Source organism: Carcharhinus amblyrhynchos, chromosome 7, assembly GCF_965287045.1.
Source record: "Carcharhinus amblyrhynchos chromosome 7, sCarAmb.v2.hapA, whole genome shotgun sequence".
Classification (NCBI taxonomy): domain Eukaryota; kingdom Metazoa; phylum Chordata; class Chondrichthyes; order Carcharhiniformes; family Carcharhinidae; genus Carcharhinus; species Carcharhinus amblyrhynchos.
The window spans coordinates 13,148,870-13,171,366 of record NC_137330.1 but is presented as its reverse complement, the minus strand read 5'-3'; the positions used below and the strand labels follow the sequence as shown (position 1 = coordinate 13,171,366).

At 41.9% G+C, this 22,497-nt stretch overlaps 1 protein-coding gene across 5 annotated transcripts in view; it reads left to right on the top strand.

Annotated features, from left to right (window-relative positions):
- Positions 1 to 11,660, top strand: part of fam135a (family with sequence similarity 135 member A) — a 193,127-nt gene extending 181,467 nt beyond the window's left edge. For all 5 annotated transcript variants that reach the window (XM_080191972.1, XM_080191973.1, XM_080191971.1 and 2 more), the window contains 4 exons: positions 1,644 to 1,795; positions 7,455 to 7,565; positions 9,489 to 9,602; positions 9,881 to 11,660. In XM_080191972.1, the coding sequence (XP_080048098.1) occupies positions 1,644 to 1,795; positions 7,455 to 7,565; positions 9,489 to 9,602; positions 9,881 to 10,086 (583 nt within the window). In that variant the 3' untranslated portion in view covers positions 10,087 to 11,660. The remainder of the gene's footprint in view (positions 1 to 1,643; positions 1,796 to 7,454; positions 7,566 to 9,488; positions 9,603 to 9,880) is intronic.
- The last annotated feature ends 10,837 nt before the right edge of the window (positions 11,661 to 22,497 follow it).

Genomic DNA, 22,497 nt, shown 5'->3' with positions numbered 1-22,497 from the left:
TGACTCCCTCACCCCAGCCTGCCACAATTGCTGGCCTCCCTCCTTCCCTCATCGATCCCAAGTACCAGCAGGACCTCCCACCCCCACTGATTGCCGCCTAGGTCCCACCCCCTTGGTACTGCCCCATGGCCAGTGGGCAGTGCCCTGGGTGTTGGCACTTTTCCCCTGGATATATTCACTCCCTCAAAATATTCACTCTAGGGGGTGGAACACTCTGGTGGGGCGGGAGATGCTAACAGGTCTAGAGACCTCAGTCCCAGTTCTGCTAATGATATTGAAATAATATTAAAATGACCACTTAAGTTGTCTGTGCATTTCCCTGCTGATCTCCAGCGCGGAGCAAATGCTGCTGGAAATCTAGCACTGGGAGACACAAGCAGGGATCAAACACTCAGGCAAGCCCCACCAATCGGTCTTCTCCCAGCCCAGTACACTAAAATATTAGCGCAGTGGGATGGGAGAATCATGGTCATAGGCTTTAGAGATGATGTATAAATGTTTACCAGAGTAGTTCCGGGGATGAAAGACTTTTGTGGGTGTGTTGAAGAAGCTGGTTTGCTCTCTCTTGGGAGAAGAGGGGTTGAGACGAGATTTGATAGGATTTGTTAGAATTGTGAGGGGTCCGGTAGAGAGGATTTGTTCCCATTGGTGAAAAGCTTGAATTAAGAAACAGATTTAAGGTGATTGACAACTAACCAGAAGCAACATGATTTTTGATGCATCGAGTAGGATCTGGAATCACTGGCATAGAATGTGGTGGAGGTAGATACGATGTGGCTTTCAAAAATGAAAATATGAAGAGAAAATATTTTCAGGCCTATGAGGAAAGTTGGGAAATTGACAATTAGCTTAATTGTTCTTGCAGGGAGCTGGTGTGAATGGGATGGGTTGAATAGCCTTCTGTGCTGTACCTATTCTGTGAATTCTATCAATAACCTTTCAAAACTAAATACCCTTTAAATTTAATATATATACCATGCCTGCTACTGTAAAGAAAATTTCACTTTCAAAATCCTGCCATGCTTTTCAACAACTTTTAGATCAGTGGTGCCAGGATCTGTACAAGGCATGGAAGTAAAGTGATTTTTCAATTATCAATACTGATAATAGTACAAGGGCACCATTTAATCTCAGGTACTGCTGTGAGATCAAATGGGAATCAGCAGACTCACTTAACTCTCTGTTCAGGCAAAATTAGACTTCACTTTTGTGTTGCACATTTTTGCATTACTGTGAGGCAGTAATTGCTTTGCTTCAACACAAATGTGAAACACCTTCTTGTCCACTCCCTCAGATATCCCTTTCCCAATTCACACTGCGGCTTTTTGTATGATTCTTCTATGCTGTGTAATCACTGAATGTCTTTTGTCGACCAACGATGTGAATTGTATTTTTAACCATTCTAGATATTACATTTAGCAAGGTATATGGGAGTTTACACAACACTGATATCCAGGATGATTTAGGAGATGGTGGAAATTGTGAACCAGAAATTAATTTTCACTTCATGAAACGTGTTGATGATCCATTGCAAATGATGTATTGGAAGAAGATGCATATTTCTTTTGATCAAATTATGTTTTGAAATATTTTGTTCAACTCCCCTAATTGCACTTAATTTTCTCTCTCTCTCTCTCAAACAGTTTCATAGGACACTCTTTGGGTAACTTAATCATTCGATCTGTTCTTACAAGACAAAGATTTAAGTTTTACTTGAACAAACTGCACACGTTTCTTTCTTTGTCTGGGCCTCATTTGGGGACATTGTACAATAGCAGTGCACTTGTCAATACAGGTAAGCAAAGAATCTGTTGATGTGTAGCACCGAGGGAACAACCCAAAGTCCTAAAACTCATAATAAATAAACATTTCTATCTAGACGTGCACAGTCTGTTGAATCAGAGAATCCCTTCAGTGCAGAAGGAAGCCATTTGGCCCATTGAGCCTGCACTGACAACAATCCCACCTGGACCGTATCCCCGTAGATCCACGTATTTACTCTGCTAATCCCCCCGACACTAAGGGTCAATTTAGCACGGCCAATCAACCTAGCCCTTGGAGGGTGGGAGGAAATCAGAGCACCCAAAGGAAACCCATGCAGACATGGAGAGAATATACAAACTCCACACAGACACAGGAGAGAATGTGCAAACTTCTCACAGACAGTGACCCAATGCTAGAATTGAACCTGGGTCCCTAGTACTGTGAAGTAGCAGTGTTACTGTACCCCTGTGCTGCCCCACCCCAGAAAATCCAGCCCCTTGTGTTGTGTGTTCTCTTCTTATCTTCTCTCTAAGCTTATCTTTGTACAGTTGTAAGTTTGAGGACTCTTAGAGGGATTAGATCTTATAAGAGATAAATAACCCTAAACTTTTTTGCTATTGGACTGTCTGTTGATTTGTTCTTGTTATTGCAAAAACAAATTATTGCTCTTGAAAGAGAGAGGAGAAAGAACAGGGCAAAACTTAAAGCTGTATACAGTATGATATCTCACGTCTCTCTGGCCTTTGTCGTAGGAATTCTCTGAGTTTCTACTTTTTGAAATAAAATCAAATAAAAACTCTTTTTACTATTGTTCAGCATTAAGCTATACAGTTTGATCTTATGTTTGTTAGCCTACAGTTTTATTACTATTTTATTTCTCCTCTGGAATGGAATATACTAATATCTAATGGAATATACTAATATAACCATATTTGAAGAAGGATGTGCTGGCCTTGGAAAAGGCCCAGAGGCGGTTTACAAGAATGACCCCTGGAATGAAGAGCTTGCCGTATGAGGAACGGTTGAGGACTCTGGGCCGCTACTCATTGGAGTTTAGAAGGATGAGGGGGGGGATCTTATTGAAACTTACAGGATGCTGCGAGGCTTGCATAGAGTGGACATGGAGAGGATGTTTCCAGTAGGAAAAAAATTTAGAACCAGAGGGCACAACCTCAGACTAAAGGGATGATTCATTAAAACAGATGAGAAGGAATTTCTTCAGCATGAGAGTGGTGAATCTGTGGAACTTTTTGCTGCAGATGGCTATGGAGGCCAGGTCATTGACTGTCTTTAAGACAGAGATAGACAAATTCTTGACTAATAAGAGGATTGGGGTCATGGGGAAAAGGCAGGAGAATGGGGATGAGAAAAAAATCAGCCATGATTGAATGGTAGAGTAGACTCAGTGGGCTGAGTGCCCTAATTCTGCTTCTATGTCTTATGGTCTTATACCTTTGCTGAAAGTTATGAAATGTCTCCTTAAATATCTTGCACTATTTCTCTACTATCATATCTTTTAACTTATTTCCTCAGTTTACTTTAGTTGATTCTGTCTTCATACACTTTTTATTGCCTTTATTTGAGTTTAAAACACTTGTCTTCAACACTCACTTGTCACCCTCAAACTTAACGCAAAATTCTACCATGTTATCATCACTGTTGTCTTGGGGCTACTTTACTATGAGGTTGTTCCTTAATTTTGTTTCACTGCTCATTACCTGGTTTAAAATAGCCTATCCCTGGTTTGCCCTCAAATGTACTGCTGTGGAAAAAAAATGTTCCTGCAAGTACACCAAACCCATCTTTCAGGCTGACTTTGCCAATCTGCTTCATCCAATCTACATAAAGATTAAAATCATCCATGAGTATTGCAACACAAGCTCCTGTTATTTCTTCCTCTATACTCTGTACTGCAATATAACCACTGTTAAAGGCCCTGTAAAGTCCTACCAAAAAATATTTATCTCAACCCAATCTGATTGTGCACCTTGGTCTTCTGAACTAAGGTCACCCCTTGCTACTGCACTAATGTCATCCTTAATTAATAGAGCTACTCCGCCCTCTTTTGCTAGATTCCTCCTCTACCAAAATGTCAAATATCTTTGAGTGTTTAGGTTCCAGCATTTTTTAAAATTTATTAATCCAATTCAGTCAAATCAAGTCCAATTCAGAGTCTCAACAAGTGAGACATTCCCGATCAAAGCTGACAAGACAGGGCTCTCGCCTCCTGTCTTGGGCTTGATCTACATGATCCAAGCTGATTGGAGTAAGCATTGCACCTCCTTCAAGGCTTGATCTTATTTGCATCTTAGCCAAAAGGCCGAGATGCAGCTTTTAAAAATTGCTTCAAATGAAGCTAAAATGTAACGTAATGACTTCAACCAAGTACAGCATGTCGATACTACACTTGATCTTAGCCAAAAGGCTCAAAAGCAAGCCACATCTCAGGAATGACTATCAGGTCATGCATATTTATTTATATTTGTACTAACAAGTCATCAATTTGTTGCAAATTCTGGCCTTATCTGCTGGTTCACTCTAAAGATTGGACACTCTGTCTCTTCCCTCTGTTCCTGTCACATTCTAGTTATCACTTCTTCTATTGTCTTCTCTGTTCTTTTCAATTTACCACTTGTCCCTTCATGTGATCCCTTTCTCCTGTTCTACTGTCTTATTTATGCAACTCACCAGAACACGGGTCCCAACGCAGCTCAGGACCATCCCAGCAGTACGCTCCCTGTTTCCCCAGTACTGGTGCTTCCACACCAATCTTTGAACAATGCTTTTAATTCTCTAGTCTTACTTACTCTGCACGAGTTCACTTATGGCTCCAGTGGTAATCCAGAGATTATTACTGTTATGGCTGTTTTTTAGTTTGCCTCCCAGCTATTTGTAATCACTAAGCAGAATCTCTTCAAGGATGAGAGAAACTAGAGAAAGCTGCAAGGTCTGGACAAACGCAGACTGGTTGGGCTGAAAGTCCCCTTTCTATGTAGTTCCATTATGTAATTACATTAAATTACCAGTATCTGTAAATTTAAAGGAGGCTGTGATTATCTCTCCTTTTCTCCTCCCTCATTTGGTGCAGAGATAAGCTGTAACCCCACTTGTAACTTTGAAATATTTCACAGAATAGCTAGGTTGATACTGGTGATGTATTTTGTGAAGCAAGTGCTAGCAATTTGAATTGTGCTTGTCGCTATCAGGACAGTTCTGATTAACATAGAACGTTACAGCGCAGTACAGGCCCTTCAGCCCTCGATGCTGCACTTTTCAAACAGGAGCATTAACCATTTATAGTCTATAGTGCAGTAATTCAAAACCAACCACAGCACAAAATGAATCCAAGCTGCATTTTGCTTGGGTGAGAACAACGTTCATGTGTACATTTCAAATCTCCCCAAGAGTAAAAGTCTAGCTGGTTATTGACTTGGGTTAAACAGCTCTTTTAATAGGCAACTCCAAGCAGAACGAAAGTCTGAAACATCAAATTGGTACTTTAGAGTAGCTGAAACTGACAGAAGTTGCAGTTTGCCTATTACTAGCAAGCCAAAGTGGAAAAATATTAAGATACACATAAAAAGTAATTTCAAATTGGATTAATAATAGACTGTTAATAACTTGAGGTCACCTGCAATATAAAAATAATCTTAAAGTACTGAAACAGTTGATGGAGGAAAGATGAAAATGAGTTGTAATCTAATTTATTGATGGAAACTGAATAAGGAAAAACTACTTGAACAAAACATGAAAATTGAGCTGATTGAAGGGCTGATTATTCTAATTGAGATTTTTTTAAATGTTAAAAGGATTCAACAGGAAAAGAAATTAATTCCCTCTGGAGAGGGAATCAAGGATAAGGGGCATAACCTTAAAATTAGAACATTGCCAACCAGGAGCAAAATCGCAGAGAATCTGAAATTCCCTACTCCAAAAGGTTATAGATGTTGGGTCAGTTAAAACTTTCAATATTGCTATGAAGCAAATAGATTTTTGTTAGGTAAGAATATGATGAAATAGGCAGGTAAATGAAGTCTTGATCTAATGGAGCAGACTCAAGGGGCTGAATAATCCACTCCTGTTCCTATTCTGTCATTATGAAACGTAAAAGCATTTTACAGTAAGGCAAGGCAAAATCTTTATGGTTCTGGACAGTAAAGATCTGGCAACTATATCTCCAAATATGCTAGCTTGGAATATTGTACTTGATTGTGCTGGTTAGGTTGATTAGCCATGCTAAATTGCCCTTAGTCTCAGGGAGATTAGCAGGGTAAATATGTGTGGTTACAGGGATAGGGTCTGAGTGGGATTGTTCTCGGTGCAGGTTCAATGGGCTGAATGGCCTCCTTCTACACTGTAGGGATTCTATGATTAACTTTCTGAACTGAGGGGAAAAATATAAGTAATTTCATATAAGCAGGAGTAGACTATTCGGCCCCTTGTGCCTGCTCCACCATTCAGCTAGGTCATGGCTGAGCTTCTGCTTCAATATCATTTTCACACTGTCCTTGATATCTTTAATATCTAGAACATGTCTCAATTTCAATCTTAAACATACTCAATGACTGAGCCTCCACAGCCCTCTGGAGTAGAGAATTCCAAAGATTCACTACTCTGAGTGAAGAAACTCCTCATCTCACTCCTAAATGGCCTCCTCCTTGAACCAGAAAACAACAGTCTTGGATAAGAAACCTCCCCCTCCCCCTGCCCCACCCCAGCCAGGGGAAACATCCTTCATGAATCTACCCTGTTGAGCCCCGTAAGATTTTGTATGTTTTATCTGTCATTCTTCTAAATGCTCCAGAATACAGAAGCATTATATGAGAGATATAGAACAGGGGAGAAAAAACAAAGTAGCCATTGGAGTCGTTTTAGAAAAAAAAATAGAAATCAGCTTTGTGCATTGGTGTGAAGAAAATTGCAGCTTTTCATTTGCATAATTTTTGGAAAATGACTAGGGCTAATCGACTTTGCCCATTAAAGTTTACAAAACTAAAGCTATTTGGCAAACCTTGTTATTTTAAATATTCAGCTTGACAAGTGTGACTGGATTAACATCTGTGCCTTTGAACTTGAGTGAGTAAACTTCATCAGTTCTAGTAGTAGAGCACTTCACCTTGGAGAAATAAGGAATCAGTTCCACGTCATGAGAATATGTCTACTAATCATGGAAAGAGGAGGGTATCATATCTATGGAGAAAAACTGAAAAGTTGTCTAATTTATGAATGAAATGGATAATTGCCCAATATTTTAGTGTATATTGAGGACATAACAATTGCTAAGAGATCATAGAGTCATAGAATCTGTGGCACAGAGACAGGCCCTTTGGCCCAAACTGGTCCATGCTGACCAAAAAGCCCATCTAAACTAACCCATTTGCCTGCAATAGAAATGGTCATGGTCCACCTAGTCTACCTTCTACCATCCAGTAGTTACATGTTGCAACAATAAAGGAACTATTGGCTGTATCAATCAATCTCTATCAATCAGTCCACAGCATATTCAATAACAACACAGAAATAGTGGTGGAGAACTTTGGGAATCGTAGGTTCAAAGTTATCTATTTCTCTAAAGCATACTTTAAGAACAAAACCTTTGAACTGAAGTTGAGTTTGTACATATCTTTCACTTCTCTTACTGTAATTCCCTTATTGACTTTCATACTTTGTTGCACTACTTTCATGGACAGGACTCTGGTTTATGCAGAAGTGGAAGAAATCTGGCTCCCTACTACAGCTAACATGTCGAGATCACTCTGATCCTCGGCAAACCTTCCTGTACAAACTCAGTAAAAAAGCAGGTAGGTGGTACAGAACTGTTAAACATAGCACAAAGTTGGTTGCTGTTGTATCCTAACTTGCTTTTTGATGTAATGCAAGCATTTTGCGAGAATCAAAGGATTTTTCTTTGCACTCTACCAGTTGCTTGGTGTTTGGGAATAATATTTAAACCATCTGTCACAACTGTCCTCATTGGAGAAACAGGAAAATGATTATTTCTTAGTCACACATGTGTGAACTGAACAGCAGAATAGAAGGTTTATTCACTGGGTAATAAATAACTCAATTATAGAATAAATAAGATCCAGCTTCTTTGTTAGTTGTAAAAATATAAAAAATGTTGATGTGTGAGATTTTTTGAAACTCAGGTGAGTAACTGAGCTGTTGATGTGCCATTTCTGGATTTTATTTACTCTTGATTTGGGTTGAATTTAATGTTTTGCTGGAAAACTGGTAGGAATGCCAAATCAATCATTTCTGGGAGACCAGACAGAATTTTAGGATAATCAAAATTCATGGGCAGCATCGAACCTGACTTGACCCCAGTGGAGAGGGGAAATGCTGGCCAGTTAGCAGCACTGCCAGGAATGCTGGCCACAGCTGGTACCACATTGGTGCCTTCACTAGGGTGGACAATGTGTGAGCAGGATGCGGAGGTGTCATAGAGAGAGATGTGCTCGTGAGGGCAAGATAAGGGAGCCCATTGAAAGGTCAGTGGTTGGCTTCCCATGGGTTGTCCCTTAGCTAATCCTAATGTCATTCGGATACAGCACAGAGTGATTGAATATAAGGAAGCATACACATACCCCTATACATGCACGCACCCCCGCCCCTCTCCACCAGGCATGCACCCACGCCCCTCTCCACCAGGCATGCACCCCCACCCCTCTCCACCACGCGTGCACTCACGCCCCTCTCCACCAGACGTGCACCCACGCCCCTCTCCACCAGGCATGCACACACATGGTGAGTCCCCAGCCAGCTGCTTTCAGTTGTATTCAAGATGTGACCCTTAAGTAGCTACATCAGTGCATAAGGACCTAAGTTAGCCTCCAGGCAGGAAAGATACCCTCCACCGTTCCTACACACCCAATCAAATCTCTCCTACCTCTGTTCTCAGCTTTTGAGGAGGGTGGATAACATGAAGTTCCAGTTTATCTATATTGCTGTGTGTCATTATTCTTTCTGCTGAAGAATGGAATGTTATCCTTCTTTTTGTTCTTTAATAAATACTCTATATGCGGATCTGATACTATATTGAACTATCCTTGATGTCCATGTGGCTGCATTTATGGATACTCAGTATGCTCCTTTATTTACTGTTAGATATTTAGCTCATCATTTCCAGATGATAAACTGCTTTCTTGCCTGCCCGAACCACTGTGTGTTCGTCTTTATTTTGGACTGAAGGCAGGGTGGGGGCGAGGGGAGGTTCACACAAGGTGTCTTTGCTTCCACTAGAAGTCAATATAAATATCAACTGCAGTAGGAAATTGGTGGTGATCCGATTGTGTATGTGCTTTTACTTTGCTGCCATAATGTGACTAGTATTTCCATGTGACTTCTGACTTAATTGGGCTTGATTTGGACCAACAGTTGAGGCCTTTCCTATCTTACAGACTATTGTCAAACCAACGAAGATGTATGTCAAATGAATTTTTAAGCAAGCCTTGCGAGTTCAGTTCTTTCACTCAGCCACTTCATCTCAAGTATTATGTTAATAAGAATATTTCAGACTGGGATTGGTGCTGGAATGCCTTACTGTCGTAGGCAATGAAATGTGTACTTATTTCAAATTTTTCAGCAAGCTAGCTGAAAAGGCAGTTTGCCCTAAAAATGCTAGTAGTTTTGAATGTCCTTTGCTGATGCCGTTTTTAGATAAATAAAACTGCGCAAGTAATATGGAAGCAATTGTTCTATTGACATCTTAACTTTCATTCAAGGTCTCCATTACTTCAAAAATGTGGTGTTAGTCGGTTCACTACAAGATCGTTATGTCCCCTATCATTCTGCTCGAATTGAGATATGCAAAACAGCTTTAAAGGATAAACAATCAGGTAAGATTGAAGAGCCCGTAGCAGTTATTGCTTAAAAGATTTTGCCAATGACAGTTTAACTCATGATGAGGGTTCCTAGTCTCTGCGTTCTTTGATGCTACTTATTAAACGTTCTCATCCTTTGGCATATGCCATACATATATAGAAATGTAATTTGGCACACCACCCAAATACACAAGAGACTTGCCACAAATTCCCCATTCAGACTATGTTTAAAGTGGTTCTATTTTTAATTATTTACGGAGCAAGGAAATTCACATATCTGATCTATTTTACAGGACCAGTGTATGCTGAAATGATCCAAAATCTTCTAACGCCAGTGCTCGAAAATAAGGAATGTAATTTGGTTCGATACGATGTGATCCATGCATTGCCCAACACAGCTAATTCGTTAATAGGACGAGCAGCTCATATTGCAGTTCTCGATTCTGAAATCTTTTTGGAGAAGTTTTTCCTGGTTGCGGGCCTTAAATACTTTCAGTGAGAATGAGTGCCATAAACTCTTACCTCTATACTCAAAGAAACACATTTGATCCTTGAACATTGTCTCTGCCTGAAAAGAAGACTGTTTATACATTTTGTATTGGAAACAATCCTATATTGAGTCTTCAGAGATGTTAAAAGGTCTGGATATGTAAATGCCTGTTGGTTTGTGCTGTGCAATACCAATTTTATATTTTTATCTGTCTTATGTATCTATTTCTTTCAGTTCAGTTTTCTGTAATTTTCAGAAATTTTATTTTGCCTTTTTAAGTATCAGTTAATAGTCAAAATGATCAGGGTGCACTGATATAATTTTACTTTCTAAATTTATAAAGTTAATATTCAACTAGTAAATTAGAAATGAAACATTAATTTAATTCATGACTTCCAAAGAATACATTTTCGCAATCTGATTGGGAGCCTGTTGTATTGTAACATTTTTAGTGTGGACGTTGGCAACTGGAAACCCTTTAAGACGCTGCTATATATTTATACATTTTTAACATTGCTCAACCTATAGGAAAATTACAGATTTGTTTTTCATTTCATGCAATCTTTCTGAGAAGACCAAATACTGTCTTACGTACCTTGTGTCACTGTCAAATTTTAAACGAATTCACAAATGTCTGCAATACATTTTTATACAGAAAACATCCTCTTAGAACTTTTAACCATGCCTGTGGAACATTGCTACTTTTTCTACTGCTGAAGTGGAAAGATTTTTTGCTATGGAACTTTTGGAACAGAAGTAACTATTTTCAAACCTTCTCGTACTCTATATGTAGTTTAAAACTTGATTGTCATGCCAGTCTGATTACCTTGAATTGCAATAATTTTTATTGCACCATGGTATAAATTCCTACACAATGAGCCCAGCATACACACGACGTTTAAGTCAATACTTTTACATTCTGAGTAGTGAAGAGCCATTATTTTCAAAATCCTGCAGTTTAATGAACAGTCAATTGGTCCGACTGCCAAGATTCTTGTATGTCAATGTATTTGTATATGACATTCACTAAAATGTCGTTATCTCTTGTTATAGTTCTTTTTGAAAACTATATGAAAAGTGTGCTACAGGGAGGGGCCATTTTATATGGTGTCTCTGAATGGGAAGCTGGAAGCAGTGCATGTGATATCACAGGCTGTGGTGCATTAGTGTTGTACTGGGATTTACAATACTATAATAGACACAGGAAAATATTGTATTGACTTTTTTTTAAACTAAAAATGTTTGAGATAATTGGGCATTTTACTCTAATTTCTAAGCTCTTAAATAGAGGAAATATTTCCAATTTAATTTATTTATTTTAGGTGGCCTGATTTAACAGTGGGCATATAGCATGGTTTATGGGTTACTGGTGCATATCTGACTTTAACAAAAAGACAAGGAAACGACGCACTTTGCTGTCACATATGCATTTAACGAAGTTATGAGTTTATTTTATGTTGAAACGCAATCAGACTACATTTTGCTAAATGGTGCATGTGTCATCTGTTTGTAGCCTTGTTTTCAAACACCTGCAGCACATCATTGTACCAGTAACAGTTAAATAATAAAAATGTTGTATACTATACTGTACAAGTCAGTGTATCTGTTTCTTTTTTCTTTCATTTCTTTGACAATCTAGCATTGCATTAATGTCAGGACAACAGTGCACAGTGCCAATTTAAATGTATTTTGACCATGTAACTAGTTAGCAGCTACCATTAGCTGGTTACATTTAAGGCCTTTTTCTCCTGGTTGGGAATTCAATGATGAGAGATCATCTATTTAAAATCTTACGGGTGTGGAGAAATGTTAAGACAGTTTATTTTGTTGATTGAGTCCTTACAGTGTGAAATAGATTGCTGCCGACACAGGGACAGGGGTAGACCATTTAACCCCTTCAATCTGTTCTCATTGCAGGCTTTTGAATGCAAAGTGACCACAACAGTAGAAGCTAAGGCAGGTACAGGCCTGTGGGAAGAAAGCAAGGTAATGAGCTCAGCTTCTTATGATTCCAGCAATGGTTTTTGTCTGTGCTGCAAACGCCAATGGTTCGCCCTTTCCTGTAGTTCTGTGAACTGTTCTGTGGATATAGGGAATGGGCAGGGTAGCAGTGGAAGCAGGAGGTCAGCAGTGATTGTATGAAATGGCAGAGCAGCCTGGAGGAGCCATATTGTCCTTATTTCTTATGTGAGTTGAACATTTTGCACTGGACTCTGAGCAATGATTGTTGACTATTATAGTTAGATCCTGCCGTCTCCAACAGTGCATTTCCACAATAACTTGTAGCCAATGGGAATCTGTGCTTGATTTATTTTTGTGGCCCCAATTAACATGGTGTGATTAGCCTCAGAGGGAAACGCTACAATTTCAGTCAGAGGCTGAGTACCCTGATCTCAAAACAAATGTTTCTTGGTGAATGGCTAACGGGAGATCCTGTATTTTAATAATTTCAGATTTATAAAGAGAAGGTCTGATCTGAAACCTCTTTGATGATGTCTGATATAAAATACAGTAAGAAGTCTCACCGGTTAAAGTCCCACAGGCTTATTTGGTAGCAAAAGCCACAAGCTTTCGGAGCGCTGCTGCTTTGTCACATAAGTCAGCATCAGGTAAGGAGCAGCACTCCGAAAACTAGTGGCTTTTGCTACCAAATAAACCTGTTGAACTTTAACCTGGTGTTGTGAGACTTCTTACTGTGTTTACTCCAGTCCAACACTGGCATATCCACATCACGATGTAAAGTAGACAGTGGGATCTGATCTGTTTCAGTATCAAATTTTATTTCCCATTTTCCCAATTCCATAATCCAATATAAACCCTTCTGCAATATTATACTGCACCCTTTGTTTTTGCTGCTCTCCCATTTTGGTGATAAATTTTACATTTAGTTTCAATACTTGAATGATTAACAGCAGCATTTGAGGCAGTGAATAGTACAGGAACTCATTCAACGCCTTTTTGATTTGATTTATTGTCACACGTATTAACATACAGTGAAAAGTATTGTTTCTTATGCGCTATACAGACAAAGCATACTGTTCATAGAGAAGGAAACAAGAGAGTGCAAATGTAGTGTTACAGTCATGGGGTGTAGAGAAAAATCAACTTAATGCAAGGCAAGTCCATTCAAAAGTCTTGACAACAGTAGGGAAGAAGCTGTTCTTGAGTCATTTGGTACGTGACCTCAGATTTCTGTATCTTTTTTCCAACGGAAGAAAGTGGAAGAGAGAATGTCCGGCGTGCATGGGGTCCTTTATTATGCTGGCTGCTTTTCCAAGACAGCGGGAACTGTAGACAGAGGCAATGGATGGGACTTCTCGAACTGTCTTATATTTTTTGTGAAAGGTGTACAGTTTTGATCTAGTGTTTTTAAATTCACATTTGATCCAGTTACTATGGCTTTAAGTGTAATGAGGAATCTAGAATGTGAGTCTTGATCAAATCTTAGAAAAGTTTACGTAAGGGTGAGATCAGTGACATAGAATCCCTACAGTGCAGAAGCAGGACATTTGGCTCTGCACCGACTCTCAGACAGAATGTTTTACCCAGATCTATCCCTGTAACCCCACTTATTTACCCCGCTAATCTCCCTAACCTACACAACTTGGGACACTAAGGGGTAAGCTCCCATAACCAGCCCACCTAACCTGCACATCTTTGGATTGTATAAACTCTGCCATGTAGCATGCCAATTTCATGATTGATTTTTCTCCATATTTTACTATATTTTTAATAAATTGTAGTGCACTTAGCATTGAATCTAAATTGGTACACTTAGTGGCCCTCTAAAGTTGCCAGGTGGGTTTTGTGGGATGAAGTGTGTGTAATTGAATAGGATGTGATCCTGACTTTGAATGTTGGTATCAACGATTTAAAAATGTATTTATTAGTGTCACAAGTAGACTTACATTAACACTGCAATGAAGTTACTGTGAAATTCCCTGAGTCACCAAACTCCGGTGCCTGTTTGGGTACATTGAGGGAGAATTTAGCGTGATCAGTGCACCTAACGAGCACATCTTTTGGACTGTGGGAGGAAGCCAGAGCACTCGGAGGAAACCCATGCAGACAAGGGGAGAATGTCTGTGTGGAGTTTGCACAATGACCCAAGCTGGGAATTGAACCCAGGTCCTTGGTGCTGTGAGGCAGTAGTGCTAACGCTGTGCCACCCTGATTGGGACCATTGCAGGTCTGATAAACGCATGCTCAGCTGTGATTCCATTTTCGACAAAAGGTTGGGAGGTAGCCAAGTAAAATCTTTAAAATTAGGAAAGTCGGGTAAATGTAGAGGAATTTTGACTTGTGGGAGAGACAAAAACTAAGGATTATGAATATAGGATACAGTAGTCATTAAATCCTGTAAGGGATTCAGGAGAAATCTCTGTAGTCATTGCTGAGAATGCAGAACTCGCTAATACATGGCCTGTCTATTGCTAATTGACCTTGAGAAATTTCATGTAATTGTTGGAAGATTTTAACTAGCTCTGCAAGTTTTTCCTTCAAAAAAATGCATTTTTATAGAGCCTGTCACAATCTCAGAATATTCCAAAGTGCTCTACAACAATCAAAGACCTTTGAATTCTGGTTCGCGGGATTTGACCAGTGGTTGCCACAGGAATCATTGCCGGGGCCTCAACTTTTTAAGTGACTTGGATGAAAGGACTGAAGGTACGGTTGCTAAGTTTGCTGATGGCACAAAGATAGGTAGGAAAGTAAATTCTGAAGAGGACACAAAAGGGTTATGAAGAGAGAGGTTGATTGAGTGGACACAGAACTGGCAGATGAGGTATAATGTGGGAAAATATGAAATTGTCTTACCAGGATGGATTAAAGAGAAGCATATCTGAATGGTGAGAGACTGCAGAACTCTGAGTGATTTGGGTGTCCTAGTGCATGAATCAAAAGGGCACAGGTACATCAAGCAATTAGGCAAGTTAATAGAATATTAAAATTTATTATGAGAAATTGATTACAAAATGAGGGAGGTTATGCTTAATTTGTACAGAGCGCTGGTGAGACCACACCTGGGGTACTGTGTATAGTGTTGGTCATTTTGTTTAAGGAAATACATAAATTCATTAGAAGCAGTTCAGAAAGGGATTACTGGACTAATATCTGGAATGAGCAGGTTGACTTACAGGGAAAGATTGGAGAGGCAAGGCTGGTATCCGCTGGAATTTAGAAGAGTAACAGGCAACTTGATCCAAACTCTTCCGTGTTCCTGAGGGATCTTGACAGGATGGATGTGGAGAGGATGTTTCCTCCTGTGAGAGAATCCAGAACTCTATAAAAATAAGGGGTTGCCCGAGAAGAAATTTTATGTTTGAGGATGGAGTGTTAGGAAGTTCCTTAAAAGACAGTGGAAGCGAAGTCTTTGAATGTATTGGAGGCGGAGGTAGATAGATTCTTGATAAAGGAGCTGAAATGTTACTGGGGATAGACAGGAGGTTGCAGTCACATCAGCCACGGTCTTAATGAATGGAGGAACAGACTCCTAGGGCCAAGTGGCCCATTCCAGCTTCTAATTGACATGTTCGTATAAGTGTAGTCACCATTGTAGAGAAGCACAGCAGCCAATTTGCATGCAGTGATAATTATTCCTATGTAGATCTTCCATTTGCTTGGGTAGTTCTGAATCCTCTTTTTCTTCCCAAATGTCATCTTAATATTTGTCTCTGCTCCACCCTGGAGTTCATTCATTTCTTTGAACTTTGTTACAAAGCAGGAACAATTCCACAATGCAAACTGGAACAAGATATGTCAGAGTGACATGGCAATGGGATGGTAATCTGGGTACATCTAAGCCAGAATCTTCCAACCATTTTTTACAGCAGATTTGAAAAAAGAGACACAATTTTTTGCTGTTTCAAAATCTTGATCTTAAGATTACATAAAGAGCTGAACATGAAAGTTTATGTATTAGTGCCACAAGTAGGCACAAGTAACACTGCAGTTAAACCACTGAAAATCCCCCAGTCGCCACACTCTGGCACCTGTTCGGGTACACTGAGGGAGAATTTAGCTTGGCCAATGCACTAAACCAGCACGTCCTTTGTAGTATGGGAGGAAACCAGAGCACCCGGAGAAAACCCATGCAGACACGGGGAGAACATGCAAATTTCGCATAGTAACCCAAGCCAGGAATCGTATCGAGGTGCCTGGTGCTATGAGCAGTGCTAACCACTGTGCCATGTGTTTTCTGAAATCTTGTGTTTTGTGAGGTCACTTTTTAAGCAACTCTAATTTAGTCATATATTCAAACCCAAGGGGATGGTCGCCACTTCATCCAAATGCAAGCACACAATGAGAAGATAGAAAAGAAGGGTTTTTGCAACAAAAATCAAAGTGCAGTGAGGGTTCCTTCATAGAGGAAGTTCAGTTTAGGCAGGTTCCACTCACTGAAGCAGTAGCAGAATTCATTTAAAGTTGATGATGATGCAGTGAGATGAGGTTATAAATTTTTGTGTTCCAAATTACATTTCCAACCTTTTGAAAATATTTATTAATGAATTACTTATTCTTCAATTGTCTCACAATGAAGGTTGTCTACTTAACTAATCTGGCTGGTTTCCAATAATTCTAGGTTAGTGTTTATTAAAATAACTCCCACCAATTTTTGCCTAAACTCTTAAGAACATACTAATTCAAACTACAAATTGATGGTCAGACTATAACGAAAGATTTTGAAACTACCAGCACTGGTCAGTATTTAAAAAGCCTGAACACGTATGCCACCACAGTAACTGACTTCATTATAAGTGTGTAGAAGACTGTGTGCCGAAGAAGCAAATCCATGTGTTCCCCAACCAGAAACCATGGATGAACAGGGATATCCACTGCTTGCTGAAGTCCAGGTCTGAGACGTTCAAGTCAGGCAACCCTGACCTATACAAGAAAGCCAGATACGATCTAAGGAGATCGGCCAAAAAACAACACCAGACCAAGCTAGAATCCCAGGCTAGCCACAAGGACCCCTACGGACTATGGCAAGGTCTGCAAGACATAACAGGCTACAAAGTGAAGGCAGGTAAAATCGCCAGCACCAATGCACACCTCCCCGATGAGCTCAATGCATTCTATGCCCATTTTGAGCAAGGTGTCAGCGAGAGCACGCCCTCCACCCCAGAAGCCTCGGCCGAATCTGTAGCATCATTGCAAACGTCAGAGCAGCCTTCTCAAAAGTCAAGCCACAGAAAGTGACAAGCCTAGAGGGGATACCCGGGCGAGCACTCAGAGCCTTTGTGGATCAGCTGGCGAGGGTATTCGCAAACATCTTTAACCTGTCTTTACACCAATCTGAGGTCCCTACCTGCTTCAAGAAGATGACCATCATTCCAGTACCAAAAAAAAGCCAGGCAGCATGCCTTAATGACCATCGTCTGGTGGCTCTGACATCCATCATCATGAAGTGCTTCAAAAGGTTAGTCATGGCATGAATCAATTCGATCTCGCAGATTTCCTGAATCCATTATTGTTTGCCTATCACCTCAACAGGTCCACAGGAGATGCCACCTCCATGGTCCTACACTCAACCTTAGAACACCTAGATAACAAAGACTCCTATTTTTTGACTACAGCTCAGCCTTCAACACCGTTATTCCTACGAAACTCATCTCCAAACTTTGTGGCCTGGAGCTCAGCTCCTCCCTCTGCAACTGGATCCCAGACTTCCTAATCCAATCAGTAAGGATAGGCAGCAATATCTCCTCCACGATAATCCTCAACACTGGTACTCCACAAGGCTGTGTCCTCAGCCTCTTAACATACTCCTTATGTACCTATGACTGTGTGGCTAAATTCCCCTCCAACTCGATTTTCAAGTCTGTTGATGACACCGCCATAGTGAGTCAGATCTCAAACAATGTTGAAATGGAGCACAGGAGAGAATCTGGAGAACTGGTGCAATGACAATAATCCCTCCTTCAATGTCAACAAAATGAAAGAGATGGTCTTTGACTTCAGGAAGCATAGTGAAGGACAGGCTCCTGTCTACATCAATGGACACAATAGAAATAATTGAGAGCTTCAGGTTTTTAGGTGTCCAGATCACCAACAACCTGTCCTGGTTCCTCCATGCTGACACTATAGTTCAGAAAGCCCACTAATGCCTCTACTTTCTCAGGAGGCTAAGGAAATTTGGCATGTCTGCTACACTCTCACCAGCTTCTACAGATGTACCATAGAAAGCATTTTTTCCGGTTGTATCACAGCTTGGTATGGCTCCTGCTCTGTTCAAAATTGCAAGAAACTATAACAGGTCGTGAATGAAGCCCAGTCCATCATTCAAACCAGCCTCCCATCCATTCACACTATCTACACTTCCTGCTGCTTCGGAAAAGCAGCCAGCATAATCCAGGACCCCACACACCCTGGACATACTCTCTTCTACCTTCTTCCATCGAGAAAAACATACAAAAGTCTGAGGACGGGTACGAACCGGCTCAAGAACAGCTTCTTCCCTGCTGCCATCAGACTTTTGAATGGACCTGTCTCACGTTAAGTTGATCTTTCTCTACGCACTCTCTTCTTTCCTGTTTAAATAAGTTTAAAGCACTTTCGTAGTAAGAACTTACCTTGTGGAACTGTTTAAATCATTTAAAAGCATTTTTGCGGGCTTTTTGTATTTACCGCTTTAAGAATTCTAAGGGAATGGATAGCAGGGATTTGTGGGTGAGCAGGCTTTAAAACAGCGCCAGGTTTAAAAGGAGGCCTGGTGTAGACAGCGGGCAGCGGAGTGAGAGGGAAGCAGAGTGAGCTATTAGGGCTTTGGATCAAAGGGCTGGGGAGAAAAAAGGGCCAGGTAAGTTTGTGTGGAAATTTTCAATACTACTACAGTGAATAATGGAGGGGCATGTGATGTGCTGTTTCTGTATGATGTGGGAGCTGGTGGACCCCAGGGTCCTTTCCAGTGACCATGTCTGCAGTAAGTGCAAGTTGCTGGAGGAGCTCCAGCTCAAGATAGATGAGCTGGCCTCTGAGCTTCAGACACTGAGGCTCATCAGGGGGAGAGAGGGTGCCATTGTCAATGGGATGCAAGTGGCATCCACCCCCCCTAGACTGGCTAACTCTAAGGGTCAGGAACGAGAGGGGGCTGCTGAGAGGAGGAAGGAGGGTGGGGACCGGAAGAAGGAGGGTGGGGACCAGATGCCTCAGCGCCTCAATCTGCATAACAGGTTTGAGGTTCTTGCTTCCAGTGTGGACGAGAACGAGGGAGGTGAGGTTGGTGAGCAAACTGTACACAGTACAGTGATGCAGACACAGGATATAGGCAAAGAGAAGGTGATAAGGAACGTAGTCGTAATTGGGGACAGTGGGGTTAAGGGTATTGACACTGTCCTTTGTCACAATGACAATGTGCACAGAAGGGTGTGTTGTCTGCCTGGTGCTCGGGTCCGGGATGTCGCATCTGGGCTGCAGAGGAACCTGGAGTGGGAGGGTGAGAATCCGGTCGTTGTAGTACATGTGGGTGCCAACGATGTAGGCAAAATGCAAACTGAGGATCTGGGGAAGGGAGTATGAAAAGCTGGGAATGGAATTAAAAAGTAGAACCAACAAAGTGGTTATCTCTGGACTACTGCCTGAACCGAGTGCAGACGGGCGTAAGGTTGATAAGATTAAGGAAGTGAATGGGTGGCTCAGGGATTGGTGTGGGAGGAATGGGTTTGAATTTATGGAGCATTGGCATCAGTATTGGGATAGGTGGGACCTGTTCGGGTGGGATGAGGTTGGTCTGAACCGTGCTGGGACCAGAGTCCTGGCGAATCGTGTAAATCGGACTGTAGGTAGGCCTTTAAACTAATTGGGGGGGGGGGGGGGGGGGGTGCGCGAGGGTAGGTGACATTACGGGGTCTAAAGTTAAGGAGAGGGTACAGGTAAGGGAAGAGGCCGAGGATGTCCCAATAATAAAGGGAGTAGGGGGCGTGAGTATGGTTGGTGGCATTCTGGCAAATAGGGTCCAGGTGAAGGCTGGGATGAAGGCACTGTATCTAAATGCACGAAGCATTCGGCATAAAGTGGATGAGCTGGTGGCGCAGATCAGCACAAATGGATATGATCTGGTGGCCATTTCAGAGACGTGGCTACAAGGTGACAGGGACTGGGAGCTGAATGTCCAGGGGTATCAAGTGTTTAGGAAGGATAGGCAGGAGGAAAAAGGGGGGGGCGTAGCTCTGCTGATTAAGGATAGCATCAGGGTGGTAGCAAGGGATGATATAGGAACCAAAGAGCAGAAAGTGGAATCGTTGTGGGGAGATTAGGAACAGCAAAGGGAGGAAGACGCTGGTGGGTGTCGTCTATAGGCCCCCAAATAATGATCTGGAGGTGGGGCGGGCTGTTAACGCGCAAATAAGTGCGGCGTGCAGGAATGGAACGGCGAAAATTATGGGGGATTTCAATCTACGTATTGATTGGTCGACCCATGTTGGACGCGGTGGGCTCGAGGAGTTGTTTTTGGAATGCTGCCGGGATAGTTTCCTTGAACAGTGTGTGTTGGAGCCGACGAGGGAGCGAGCTATCTTGGATCTGGTGTTATGTAACGAGGCGGGTAGAATTAGGGACCTTGTGGTGAAGGATCCTCTTGGGGAGAGTGTTCATTGTATGGTGGAGTTTCTGGTGCAGATGGAGGAGGAGAAAGTGGGTTCCCGGACACGCGTCCTTTGTTTGAACAGAAGGGAGTACGGAAGGATGAGAGAAGAATTGGCGAATGTTGACTGGGGGAGCGCGTTGGAAGGTAGGTCTGCTGAGGAGCAGTGGAGGATCTTTAAGGAGATCTTTCTTGGTGCTTAGCAGAAATTTATTCCGATGGTTAAAAAGGACCGTAGGAGGAGAGGTAATAAGCCGTGGATAACGAAGGAGGTGAAGGAAAGTGTTAAATTAAAAGCGGAGGCGTTTAGAGTAGCTAAGAGTAGTGGGCGAGAAGAGGATTGGGAGAGGTTTAAAAGTCAACAAAGATTGACAAAGAAGTTGATAAAGGAGGGTAGGATAAACTATGAAGCTGGGCTAGCGCTTAATATAAAAAAGGATAGCAAGAGTTTTTATAAATATATAAAAAGGAAGAGGCTGGCTAGGGTGAACGTTGGACCCTTAGAGGATGAGAAGGGGGACTTAGTGGTAGGGGATGGGGATATGGCGGAGGTCTTGAATAACTTTTTTGTTTCGGTCTTCACGGAGGAGGACATGAATAATTTGCCGGATGTTAGAGATGAAAAGGTGGTAGGACAGGAGGGTCTCAAGGACATTACTGTTACTAGAGAGGTGGTGCTCGACAGACTGGAGGGACTGATTGTGGATAAGTCCCCAGGACCGGATGGAATGCATCCAAGGGTTCTGAAAGAAATGGCGGAGGTGATAGTGGATGCCTTAGTGGTTATTTTCCAAACGTCGCTGGATTCCGGGGAAGTGCCGGAAGATTGGAAAACGGCTAATGTTACGCCGTTGTTTAAGAAGGGTGGCAGGCAAAAGGCAGGGAATTATAGGCCGGTTAGTTTAAAGTCTGTTGTAGGTAAAATGTTAGAATCCATCATCAAGCAGGAAATAGCGAGGCATCTTGAGGGGAATTGCTTGATAGAGCAGACGCAGCACGGTTTCGTTAAGGGGAAGTCGTGTCTGACGAATTTATTGGAGTTCTATGAGGATGTGTCTAGGGCGGTGGATAGAGGAGAGCCGGTGGATGTGGTCTTTCTTGATTTTCAGAAGGCATTTGACAAGGTACCTCACAGGTTATTGCAGAAGGTAAGGGGGCATGGAGTTGGGGGTAGGGTGTTAGCGTGGATAGAGGATTGATTGTCAAATAGGAGGCAGAGAGTGGGGGTCAATGGGTGCTATTCAGATTGGCGGATGGTGACTAGTGGAGTGCCCCAGGGGTCGGTGCTGGGGCCTCAGCTATTTACCATTTATATAGATGATCTGGAGGAGGGAATCGAGTGTATGGTGTCGAAATTTGCTGATGACACCAAGATTGGGGGAACGGCAAATTGTGCAGAGGGTGTGGAGAGTCTGCAGAAGGATCTAGATAGGCTGGGCGAATGGGCCAGGAAATGGCAAATGGAATTTAATGTTGGCAAGTGCGAGGTGGTCCAGTTTGGTAGGAATAATGGTAGGAAGGACTATTACTTACGTGGCGAAAAACTGCAGCAGGCGACGGTGCAGAGGGACCTTGGGGTCCTTGTGCATGAGTCGCAAAAACCCAGCCTGCAGGTGCAGCAGGTGGTCAGGAAGGCGAATGGGATGCTGGCCTTCATAGCGAGGGGGATTGAATATAAAAGTAGGGAGGTCTTGCTGAAGCTGTATAGGGCACTGGTGAGGCTGCAGCTGGAGTACTGTGTGCAGTTTTGGTCGCTGCACTCACGCAAGGATATTTTGGCCTTGGAGGGAGTGCAGAGGAGGTTTACTAGGCTGATGCCGGAGTTGAGGGGGTTGAGT